Source organism: Lissotriton vulgaris, chromosome 5, assembly GCF_964263255.1.
Source record: "Lissotriton vulgaris chromosome 5, aLisVul1.2, whole genome shotgun sequence".
Lineage (NCBI taxonomy): Eukaryota > Metazoa > Chordata > Amphibia > Caudata > Salamandridae > Lissotriton > Lissotriton vulgaris.
Window position 1 is genome coordinate 301,224,000 of NC_141693.1, and position 13,266 is coordinate 301,237,265.

General features: G+C 42.8%; 1 protein-coding gene across 27 annotated transcripts in view; it reads right to left on the reverse strand.

Annotated features, from left to right (window-relative positions):
* Window positions 1-3,475: 3,475 nt before the first annotated feature.
* Window positions 3,476-13,266, reverse strand: part of LOC147710773 (cyclin-dependent kinase 11B-like) — a 431,002-nt gene continuing 421,211 nt past the window's right edge. For all 27 annotated transcript variants that reach the window (XM_086921509.1, XM_086921517.1, XM_086921516.1 and 24 more), the window contains one exon: window positions 3,476-6,136. In XM_086921509.1, coding sequence (XP_086777635.1) covers window positions 6,044-6,136 — 93 coding nt within the window. In that variant the 3' untranslated portion in view covers window positions 3,476-6,043. The remainder of the gene's footprint in view (window positions 6,137-13,266) is intronic.

Below are 13,266 nucleotides of genomic sequence, written 5' to 3' on the forward strand. Positions count from 1 at the left end.
TCCAACTATAAATGGGACCTTACCCAACTTGAGAACTTCTGTGTTTAGAATAAACCAAACATTAGGGTCATCATCTGTTGGTCCATATACATTAATTAAAAACATAACTATCTTTGAATTTCAACTTTTGCTACAATACATCTACCTTTCGTGTCTGAAGATTTACTTAATATTTAACAATGCAATCTTTTTGCGAAAAGGATAGCAACGCAAGATATAATAGAACCAACCCTCTTTTTCTTTATAACAGCCCAAACTTTATCTTCAATATGCGTCTCTTTAATGAAGCAAATATCTGCTTTATGACTACCTAAATAATCTAACATTTTTGTACTTTTAACAGGATGTTTTAGACACTTAACATTAAATGAAACAAGTTTAAAAGCATTAAAGTTAGCCATAGTAAGATAGGGAAAATACAAAGAAGAGGAAATAAAGTTTGCAGCATAAAAGGAAAAGAAGTAGCTCTAGAAAAGGACAGTTGGGAGAAGAGAAAAGAAAGATACGTACAAAACATAGAAAACTACAACACTTAACATATATAATAATCTTGAACTGCACACACGCTTTGCAAGCATGACCCAACCATTGAAGCCCTGTAAGGAATTAAACAATTAGGTTAGCCAGAAAAACTAATGCTTTATTATTCAAGTAGCAGTCTCATGTGTAGCCCTAGGAAGCTGGGAATGTTGATCCAAAAAATCTGCAGGTCTTCAGGTCGTTGAAAGGATTCTGAAAAGTCGTCCTTCCAATGTCAGTGAATTCTTTGCGAGTCTTAAAAGTTTCTTTAGCAAAATCCTGGTGAATAAAATGTTTATTGCAGTTTACCATTAATGAGGGAATCTCTTGTGCCGCTTTCCTTATCAAGACTAAAAGATGGCGACGTAAGACTTTAAAAATCATTTGTCACGGTTTAGTAAGATGTGGATTATGATGAGACGGAATCCTGTGCACTTTTCTCAGGACATTTTATACGCAAAAGACAAGGTACTAGATTCTCCAAATATACTCGGCAGTCATAACCTTCTACATCTTCAGGTAAACTAAAAATACGCAAGTTATATTGTCTGTTACTGTTTTCCAAATCAAGAAGAAGGTTAGACATAGGAGAAATCTTAGCAACAAGCGGCGAGGAATAATCATTTTTGACTTTATCGTCTTGAATTTTAATTGCATTGTCAGATATATGCATGGACATACCATCCATATCTTTATATAAGTTGGAAATTTCTGACGCAATAGTATCAGTGGAAGAACAAATTGCCTGAATCTCAAACAGCAAAGACAAAAAAAGTTCAGCAGATTTAACAGGCAGAAGAGAAATATTTTGTTTCCTTTTAATATGTTGTGCCTGCATATTTTTGGCCTCCATGTTGCTTAAAGTAGATTTCAGCAGCCCAAAAAAAAAAAAAATAATAAGCAGGAGAGAATTAATAATATAGAAAATCCTTCTACAAGAGAAGTGCAGCAGTTAAAACTGCCTATGGGAGTGAGCAGGCCGAAGCCTCACCCTCTCAAGAGTATTACTCCACCCCCCTGACTGGAGTGCAGGGCTGTACCTGACTGAAGAGGTCAGAGAGGAACCAGGGAACAAGATACACCACTTCCAATGACCTGTGAGACCGGAAAAACTCCTCACCGGTAGGCAAGATGCTCCAGACGCTGTCACCAACAATATTCAACAAATGTCTGGCCAGTATATGCAGAAAAAACTGTTAAATAAGGGCCGAATGGATAGAGCTCACTGGAGAGGGAGAGGGGAATTTTGGCTTGCACTTCTGCACCATATACTCTTAATGGCATTACAGCACTTACAATGTCTAAGAATTGGCTTAGACACTGTAGGGGTACAGGGCTCATGCACCTGTACCCTCACCACTGGTATAGTGCACCCAGCTAGAGGGGTGGCTGATCTATGCCAGGGCAGTGGGTTGTTGGCATTGCACAGAGGGATGTATGCCATATCAACGCTTCACTTTATTCTGCACCAAAACACACAGCCTGCAAGGGCAGTGTGTAAGTGTAAAGGTACAGGCCCTTTAAGGGTGGCACAATAAGTGCTGCAGCCCTTAGAGACCTTCCATGGTAACAGTTCCCTGGGTACCTGTGGTACCATTTACCAGGGGCTGATACTGTAGCAGGAGAGTGCCAATTGGGTTTAGTCTTTAATGCAGTTCTAGGAAAAGAACATAGGCCCTGAGTACCCGATTCAAAAGAGACAATTGATGGACGGAATGCAGAACAAATCAAAACATTCACCCCCAGTCAATAGACCTGGGTTGAATCCATCATTCTTTTGCTCATCATGCCACCTCAATTTAGACCTGGCCATATGTAAATCAGTCTTAACCCTGTGCGTCATGTCTTTTTGCAATCAGAGACCTTCAGATCTCTTCCCTGTACACTCAAAGGCGGAGTCCCAATACTTTTCAATGTGTACATCTTATCCATTGCAAAAACTGTCAGGAAATGGGGTTTGAGATTTGCTCTTACGCAGATGATACCAGCTGGTAATTCCAATTGGGGAAAAACATCAGGAAACAGGAGTCAATTCGACCAACTGTCTTACAAAGGTGTCAAACTGGATGAGGGCACACTGTGAAATTAAACGCCAAAAAGACAGAGATCCTATTCTTTAGTGGAGCATAACAGATTTGGGACTCCTCCTGGTTGGTGGCAGACCACTCTACATCCAGCCTTTAAGCCTAAGAAAGTGGTAAAAAAAACCTGTGGATCTTAATAGACAACTCCTTATTGATGCAAAATTCAAAAAAATTCTACAGCCTTCTTAAACTCATGAGAAAACTTATCCATTGGATTCCGGTGGATGGACTAGTAGTCCAGGAGCTGGTGACTAGCGGACTGGATTATGGGAATGAGATTTATGCAGGCATGGCGGATTACCTTTTCTCCCATCTTCAGGTAATCCAGAATGTGGCAGCCATACGGATTTGCAACAAAGACCGATTTAGCCCAGAATTAGCTTGTTTAAAAACTCTTCACTGGCTGTCCATGCACAAAAGAGCAAAGTTTAAAATTCTCTGACATACACTCAAGGTACTTTACAAAAAACAGGCCCAGCTGTTCTACGCTCCAGGCTAGATTTTATAAACCAACCAGAAACAGAAGATCTGAGAATTTGGCTCTAGCCCAGGATTATGTGCATCAAAAAATTGAGGACAGGAGGCCGCTCCTTCTCTAATTTAGCTGCGGCCCAGTGGAACTTAATGACATTCGTCTCATGAAAAAACATTTTAACTTTCAAAAAAGGGAACAAACTTGGCTTTTCTGGGATTAACTATATACAGTTGACGCACCTCACAGCAGTCAAACCCCTAATTACGACTTGGGAGTTCTCAGCAACCCTAGCACTGTGATACCCTCTCAGGGATGAGTTGCGCTGTACAAATACTGCAAATATATATAGTCCCACAACACAGCATCAGCAGTCTCAAAATAAAGTCAAGCTCTTTAGTTTTATTTCAAGAATATTTTACTCTGTTTTAAAATGTTTCCACATTGAAATTTACACTATTGCTTGCACTAAATAGTTTGTGGGTGTTCACATTTTACAGCACATTTTAAAGGAAGTGGCCAGGGAAATCAGAGTAGAGGCCAAAAATGCAAAAGTAATAAACAAATGTCATTGTAAAGAGAACGTCCAAAATAAAACCATGTCTGCTTTTGGCCTGAACACAACGTATTCGATACGAGGTTGTGCTCAGAACATTTGCTTGCTTTGAGTTAATGGATGAGATTAGATTTGTTTTTAATGCAGTAGAGGAAATTTCAAAATCTGATCTCATGTAATGATATGAAGTACATACACTTCAAAATAAAAGCTTTTGTTGTTTGTTCTAGAGGACAAGAAAAAAGAAAATAAGACTAGGTACAACATATTTGTGTCTTCCAGCAGAATTCTCTGCCCTCATCAGAACAAATACAGGTAAGTATCAGACTGAAGCAAGAGCTGATTGGGTCTACGATTTAATGCAGTGTTACTAGTATGAAGGAGTACCTATTAGAAGAGAGGTTAGTACTATAATGAGGGTTGATGAGAGAGAGGAGGCAGAACCAGTTCCCACAAAGATTCACAATTACAAGAGCATGTGGAAAGCATTCTGTGACCAAATTGCAAACCTTTGGTGGCAGTTACATGGGTCTGATGTCACACCATTGCTTCTTTTCATAAACCACGGGACTCTCAACCTAAACTACCACTGCCCTGAGGAGGATTCCTGAATCTGTACATAAAAATATGAATACCAACCACTTTGGAGCTTGAGGCTAAATTAAACTTCTTTTGTTAGCAAAGGAAACTGCTCTTTAACCAAATGTATTCAAGGCCATCTTAAATTATATCTCCAGCCTTGCAAATAATTAATGGAATCTAAAAATATTGTATACCCCAAGAATCTCCCTGTTTCTGAAAGCAAAGAAAGAGACATTAATAGGAAATGCCACTATTTGCTTTTTATCAAGTAGTGGTTGTCTAGTTGATACCAAATTGAAAGTATTTTCAAGACGAAACTCAAACCGTGACAATACACTTTGGGAAGATTACAGCTGCAGACAGTGCCAAAATCACACGTCTCATACGGTTTACTAGAAAGGAACCTCAAGTCTTTCGAAATTTTCCAGAGAGAGGATGCATAGGCTAGCAGCTATGTTCAGTAGTTCTAATTTGGAGATACAAGTCAAATGAGATTAGGGCAAACAGTGTTTAAATTGACAGGCCAAGCTCTTTGAAACATCCTGCAGCCTATGTCAAGCTTTAAGGATACCACACATTAACAGGTGACAAATGATTCACAGAGCGCCCCAAAATGGTGATATCTTTGACTAAGCAAAATAAATTTATAGCAAAGTTGAGCACAGGCTGGAACATCTTTTATGAACAGTGGCTATACCTCAGCTATTTCCTGACAGCACACAACCAGATAAACATGGGACAATGACGGAGAAAAAATGACCGTAAACCGATACGGGCAAATACAGGGGAAAATACCTGTTAAACTAAACTCAGATGCCATAGGTTTTTCCTTATCAGAAGATGTCTTTACATTCATAAAAGGTGCATGGAAAAAAAGACTCACACTCGCTTTCACGAGTATTTTGTGCAGAGCAAGAATCAAAATGGAAATGCCAAAAGTTGCAGACATAATGCTTAACAGGGAGTACCAAGTGTGTCTTTTAAGGTCTTATTCTAATGAAAAGGCAGCTCTGAATCCACCTCATCTGCAGACAGTAGGTATGGAAAAGCATGCAGAAAATCTTTACACTGAGAGGCATTAACATATTTACTTCTAATAAAATACTGAAATTCCCTGGCCATAGAAATGGTAGTCAATGGAGAAATGAAAATCCATTATTCATGTTGGGATAATTTAAGAGGATGCAAAATGTTTTGAACAGAATAACCACCAAACTTTTTTTTAAAAAAAGGTTAGTTTCTGAGGTACATAAAATATATATAATGTATATATATTTGTATGCAATATTTAACATTTAGAAAGAGAGAACCTCTTCTACCTGAGAAAAATACAATTTTAATTCCAGGAAAAAATGTTCCCCAAAACATCTTTACAAAATAAAAAGAACAGGCCCAACTTTTAGTGCAAGAATGGAACACCTGTTTATGAGGAGGGACGGGATTTGCCCACCAATAAGTCAATACCTCTACAAATATACAAAAACAATTTTTTTTAAATCTAATTCCAGGATAACTTCCGAATCACCTTTCAAAGTTCAGAAGGCGAGGAAAAGATTTCGAGTTCGAAAGTATATGCTTTGTTTGAATAAATAACACGCCCACCCTCTGCTTCTGTGGAAAGGTAGTGCCAAACACCAACTGACGGAATGTTCTTAGAGCAATCACTGCTAGATGTTTTTTTTAGGTGAAATTCAAAGCCAATGTCCAGCAGCCTGCAGCACATCTGTAGCTGAATCAGACTCCTAGGCTTCCCCACTAGCCGACAGCAGAGGCATGTCACAGGGAGGGTTAATGGGGTTCTCTGGGTTCGGAAGATGATTGTCTCTCAATTTAAAACTTGAGGCTAAACCCCGGCCCAGCAGCTGAAGCTCCTTGGTTTGTAGTGGTGAGATGGAAACCAGTCTCCTTTATATCATCATCACCCTGTGAAAAAAGAACAAGCGTCAAACTCACTTTTTCTTAAGAAGTACAGTTGAAGACTGATTACAATATCAAAACACCAGCAATCATCTACAATTAAAAAGTTATGCAACAAAAGCATATTTGCCTCCAATAATAGAAATGCATGGATGAAATAACATATCTAGTGATTTCATTTTAAAAGTGTCCACATTATTTAGCAGAAAATATATAGAGATCACCTTTGAGGACTCATCTCATCAGGCCTTCCATGATACAATAAATAACCTGTGACTTAGTGCCATCTTCAGACTTCTTTGCCTGATATTGCAAGCCTGGAAAAAGCTGTATTTCAGAAAATCGTACATAAAATATTGTCTGACAAATAGCAAATACTGAATATGGTTTATAAAAATAAATTTCCTTTGGGTGTAGATTTATTATTATTGTCTCCAATAGAGCGGTGTATAAGAACTAAGAGGATAATTATGTCATCTGATGTTCTGGTTCCACACCGTGGAAACAATCATGTTCCTTAAGAGAACAGGACTCTGTAAACTAAAAAGATGCATGCAATTCTCTGACACAAGATGCAAGGATTACCGCAGTCTCAAGGCTTTGCAAACTAAGGCAAATTGTAAGTAAAATTTAGGGGCATATTGCCAACAACTAGCGATATTATTTGCTAAATGAGCTTAGCGATATTTTTTTATCGCCGTGCATAGCCGGATTTTATCGCAGAGATAACGTGCTATTAGCAACGTTTATCTCAAATGTGATAAAATATCCGGCCATAGCGGCTCAATGCGTGAATATCGCTGGAAATTCAGCGATCTTCAGGCATTAACCCCATGGCTGCTAGGCGTTTTCCCGTCCTGCGCTGGGTTTTATTATTTTTCATTGTTTTATGACGAGCTGGCCTTGTCATCCGCGCACGGCAGGTAAGCGCCATGACGAGCCCAGCTCGTCATTAGCCTCGAAGGGGTTAATGCCAATAGGGTCTTAACCTGAATATCCAACCCCCATTGGATATACAGGTTAAGAAGTGGTCTGAGCAGGCGTTCGTTTTTGGAGATATCCGTGCTTAACGCAATTTTTTTTTATCGCTGTGCCTCCGTTGATAATAGGCGATAGCGATGTTAGCGACTGAAAGCAGTCGCTAACAGGTTGGGTACGCCCCACTATGCATGTCATTAGCGATAAATATTGCTGACATGCAAAGCGGGCCCCAAGCCGCTCGCTATCGCCTACAAACTGTTGGTAACTGTTAGCGACAGCTTGCTAATAGGGTGATGAAATTATCGCCGCTTTAGCGGGAAAAAGTCCCGCTAAAGCGGCGATAAGGCCCTTGATAATATGCCCCTTAATTTTTCCCTTTTGTAATTAGAAACATTTGAAGTGAAAGAGCTTTAAGTAACTACATAGAACGTTTTTTTTTAGGGATCACAGTTTTAAAGAAGTGACAGGCAATTGGTGTGCAACAACATTCTCCCTAAGAAACATGGCAAAGCAATTTTCCAGACTGGATGGGGTTCAGACTAAAGATACTAACAGTGTCAAACAGAAAATGTTGAGTCGCAAAGCTATATAGGAATTAAGCAAATCAGCATCTATATTTTAAAAAATACACTAAGCAGTTAATCAAGCTACTGAAGAAGGGCATCCTCCAACAACAACAACAACAACAACAACAACAAATGCAACTTGATCTCGGTTGTAGAAAATAGTGGTAAATCTGAAAATGGTTATGGGCAGTCTTCAGTGTTGCAATGTTTAACCCTTTCCTACTCTTTTCCTACTAAGGTTTAGCAGCTAAAGAGAGAAAAATTAAAGTATGGTAATCTGCGCAAGTCACAATGTTGGAGGCAGAAGAACTAACTACTTGAGTCAGCCAAAGTAATGACATGGTGCCCGTGGCTTATAAGACCACCTCTACAGGTATGGAAAGGTATTAGCCAACATCAGAGCCGAGACCGTAATTGCGACCAATTAAAACAACAGGTCTGGCTATCTAGTATAAACAATAGGTTGTACCACAAGATAATAAATTACTAGATGAGTGGGAGAGAAACGCAGGTAGCAGTACAGCACAAACACTTGTACAATATATACTGTAAGGCAAATGGGATGAGCCAAACTATACGGTTTTCCACTTCGACGACAAACAAGAAAGTAGCAGCTACGGTGTATGAAGAAACAGCTCACATCAGTTGCTCTACAGAGAGATGTTAGTTAAACATAACCGCTAATTTCATGTTACAGCCAGGAGCTGTAGGCACATGACCAGAATCTGCCTTTTGACAGCAAGAGTATTTGGTTCACAGGTGAATGACTTAAGACAAGTAAAGAAATTAATATTGTCAAAAATTTCTAGTCACAGAAAGCTCAAATTGTCTTAACCCCTTCCATGCTTGTGACGGAGTGGTTCCGTCATGCCGTGGCCACTCCGCCCACGCGGCACTGATTCCCCGAATTAGTGAGTGGGGGAGCCGTGACGGAACCACTCCGTCATAAGCACAACCCGCCTGTGGCTCGTGACTGAGTGGTTTCGTCACAAGCATGGCGGCGCCGCGCGACCCCCCGCTCCTCCAGCGCGGGGGCAGAATTACCACCACGGCCAAGGGGTTAAATGAGCAGCTGCTATGGAATCCCTTTATCCACAACACTCTGGTAGATGGTGTTTTCTAGTTTATCGACAATATTGGAGAAATATCACATCTAATTGATCTTGACACAAAGGCAGAAGGCTAGGTTACTTACCTTTACGAAAGCCTTATCTACTAGAGACAGGATCTAGCCACAGAATCCTTACCTTTGAATTCATTACTGGCGCGAGACTGGATCCTGAAAATGTGACAGCAGTACCTCTGGGGATTCGGTAGAGGGTGTCAAATAACTCCGTAGACACGTCGTTCACTAGATGTGACGTTGACAGAGTTCATATAGACCCTCTCCTGAAGCGGGGACGTCAGTTTCTTCATCTTTTACAGCGAGGATCCGGAGAGCAGTGCCTCTGGCTGTTTTTGGCCTATCTTGACATTTTCTTGACGAAACAGTGTGATTTTTCTGGATGTCCTCAGGGTTCAAACCCTGTGGATGGCAGCCATAGACCCTCATAGTATTTATATGAGGTGTTTTGGTGAACACCATGTGTGAGAAGTTTTGATGTGGGTTTAAATGTAGTGCACAGGGTCCCTGCCAACCAGGTCCCCAGTGCCAGTGCTTCTTCCCTAAAACAAACTCCCATTGGGTACTTCTGTCCCCTGTAAGTCCCTAGTAAATGGTACCCTGGGTACCTAGGGCCGGACAGCTGAAGAGGGTCCCTTGGGACCCCCCACCCTCCCCCAATCACTGGGACCATGCCACTGCAATTGCAGCATACATGCCCCTGCCACCTTTGTAATGTGACCCCCAGTCTCTGCTACTAGCAGCAGCAAGCAGCCTCTGGTTTACACTCTCACTTCGTGCCGGCAAATTTAAAAAAAGGTTTGGCCACCCCTAAGGTGCGGGGCAGCGATGTGAAGCACAACTTTCAGTCCCTTGGAGATGGGGGACCCTTCCAATCAGGGCTAGGTCAATGTCCCCTCCCACAGGAGGATGGCATAATAGATTGTGTAGTCACCCTAGGTAAGGTGCCCATTGACCCTACCCGTTACCCCTCTAAAACAACTCCTAAATTTTGTATTTTGGTGGCTCCCCCAGACCTAACCCTTAGATCTGCAACGAGCTAAGAAGGAAGAAGACATCCTGCAGCAGAAGACAACAACTGCCTTGGCCCCAGCCCTACTAGCCTGTCTCCAGCTTTGACGACCCTTTGACCTGAATTGCAACAACGACCTCCAAAACCCCAGGGATGACTGTTGTCTTCAATAAAGACTCTAATCTCCCGAGGACAGCAGACCTGTCCTGAAGAAACAGACGCCAAACACTCCCAAAACCCCAGATCCAGACAGATCCGCGTCTCCTGCCCACTCTGCACCAGACGCCCATGGCCCGAGTGAGTGGCTCACCTACGCAGTGAAGTCTACCTGGCGATCTTGACCTTGTGTCCCGTGTTGGCCGACCTCTCCTGCCCTCCCTGACGGCGCCTGCAGTGTCTCACAGAATCCGGAGGCACTCATCGCCTCAGGTAAGAAGACTCTGATGTCTAAAGGCACACCTGCATCCGGAGCCCCTGGGCCTTGGTGAGCTGAACCGACTGTGCCCCTACAACCCAACTTACTTCTGTTATCGCTGGTCTTCCTCCTACAACCTCTGGTGCCATGCCTGCATCCTCTTTTCCATCAAGAGAAACCTCAAAGAAAAGCAATGGGCGTCCAAAGTAGAATTTGCACCCTGCGCCCAGCTGTTCCTATGCTTCTGGGCGTGTATGCTTTGTGCTACTTTGGGGCCCCTACTTGTGCCTGTGCTACCCCTCAAAGCTTGGCCCCTGCAACAAATTTACTTACCTGCTAGCAGTGTAGCTCCAGGCACCCTCTATCTCCGTTGGAAAGCATTTGGTCTCAGATTTTGACCTCTGCACCCGACCGCCTCTGTGCTGCAGTTTTGTACTTATCCGACTCCTGGGCCTTGTTGACTTTTGACTCCGAAGCCCGAGATTGTAATTTAAACACTTAACAGTATAACCCCAATATTGTTTTCCTCATAGGATAAAATTAGACTGTGAAAAAGTTTGTGTCGATTTTTCAAAGTGTAACGTGTGATTTAAAACGTACTGACCGGATTACGAAGACCTGGGTCTTACAATAAAGTAAAATTTTTTTTTTTTAAACTGGTCTGGATCTCCTCCTTCAGTTGTGTGTCCATTATTGATCACTGTTGTGCAATAACTGTTTTACACTCCTCTGTGTTAGGCCTGAAGATGCTTGCCCCCACTACCACTAATAGAGCTCTTTGGGGTTGACATTGAGCCCTGTACTCAGTGCACGGTATTACCACCAAGTGGCAATATCCTATACAGAGTCAACTTTCTACACCATGACTCCGAGAAGTGTGACTCCTCACCACCGTTTCCTCTAGGGCGCGCGCGCACCTCCCCGGACGTCAGCGCGCACACAGGACGTCGCGCGAAAGAGTCGCACCGCCGGCCGCTTTTAAGAATCGAGCAGCGCGAACATGAGCCACTTTTCAATGCGGTGGCGGCGGAGCGGTCGTGAGGAGTGCAGGTAAGGGGGGGGGGGGGGGGGGCTTGTGGCTATGAGGGAGCGCGGGGCAGACTGTGGCCTTTTGTTTAAGTATTGCTGTTAATCAGAGCCCCTTCAAAAGCGTAGTCAGTTTCCAAATACAGCGCGTACTTTAGCGGGCGCTGTGTTTGAAAAACGGTCTCTACGCTTTTGTTAGTAAAGCGCGGGGCAGACTGTGGCCTTTTGTTTAAGTATTGCTGTTAATCAGAGCCCGTGAAGGGGCTCTGATTAACAGCAATACTTAAGTGGGCAGTCAGGGGGGCGGGCCGCAGGGGGCACAGCGGCTGGGGAAACGACCGGAACAGAAGGCAAAAGGGGTACAAAAACGAGGGGAAAACGAGAGGAACAGAAGGCAAAAGGGGCACAAAAACGAGGGGAAAACGAGTGGAACTGAGGGCAGAAGGGCACAAAAACGAGTGGAACAGAGGGCAGAAGGGCACAAAAAGCGAGTAGAACAGAGGGCAGAAGGGCACAAAAACCGAGGGGAAAACAAAGTGGAACAGAGGTGGTAATTTAGGGCTGGTCCGAAGAACCACTTTGTTTAGGTGTACTTGTAAAAATGGTTCCTCTATGCGTGAAGCTCACCTACTCCTCAGTGATGTAATAGCTATGAAGAAAGCTACCTTCCAAGTGAGAAATTGCAGTTCACATCTATGCAATGGCTCAAAGGGTGGACCCATCAGTCTTGCAATGACATGTTAAGATTCCATACTGGAGCAGGTGAAAGTCTTGGAGGAATGATTCTTTTAAGGCCCTCCATAAATGCTTTAATGACAGGCACTCTCTATTTGTGCAGCTATTGCAGCAAGATGTGAGCGAATGGAAGAGTACGCAATATTGGGAAGCTGAAGATGTAATAAATACCAAATGATGTTTTGAATTGAAGCATCCAGTAGATCGATTTGATTGCTATTGCAGTATATTACAAATTGCTTCCACTTTGCTGCATAGCATGCTCTTGTGGTAGGACGTCTAGCCTCTTTGATGATGTTCATGGAGTCTGTTTTTTAAGATTTCAGGTGCCAGATCGCAAGATTGAGATGACTGGGATCTGGATGTCTTATCTCTCCATGGCATTCAGTGAGAAGATTGTGAGTGAGATGTAGTTTTTGGTCAGTGCACCAACAGGGTTGTGAACCAGGGTTGCCGGACCCATGTGGGAGCAACTAGGATTAAGAGTCAGGGACACCTGTCTGAGCTTCCGAACAACTAATGGAATGAGTGGGAGAGGCCAATTCATCCATAGTGCATTGCCTTTGGAGAATTGGTGTGGATGCCTGGATGCAAAGCTTGAGCATTTTGCGTTTAGGTTTGTGGCGAACAGATCTATGTTCAGAAAGCCCCACATTTGGAAGGATCACTTGAGGGTGGAGTTCCCATTCGTGGATCTGTTGTCTTTGACGACTGAGCAGATCTGCAATCTAATTGTTTACTCCTGGAAGGTGTTCCACAGGGAGATACATTTTATGACGTATAGCAGATCTCCAGATGGTCTGTGCTAGTTGTGACAGCTTAAGAGTGTCCCCCCCATGTTTTTATATGTAGTACATTGCTGTCATGTTGTCTGAACGGATCAGGACAAGTCTGCCTACTAGATGTACTTGAAACGCTTTGAGTGCTAGAAAAATCGCTAGCAGCACTAGATGATTATTGTGAAGCTGTTTTGCTGCAGGCTCCACATGCCCTGAATTGTATGTGTCTGGTCATGAGCTCCCCAACCAGTGAGGGATGAGTCTGCTGTTAGCACTATCTGTGGAACAGGGTCGATGAAGGCCCGCCTTTTGAAAGATTTTGTGCATTCCACCACTGCAGAGAACGATGGTTGTGGCAGTCCACCAACACTAGATTTAACAAATCCTGATACCACTGACGTGCTAAGCACTCCTGAAGGGGAACGCATCTGGAGTCTTGCGTAAGGGACTATTAGAATGCGAGACACCATTATACCTAATAACTGCATTAACACTCTAA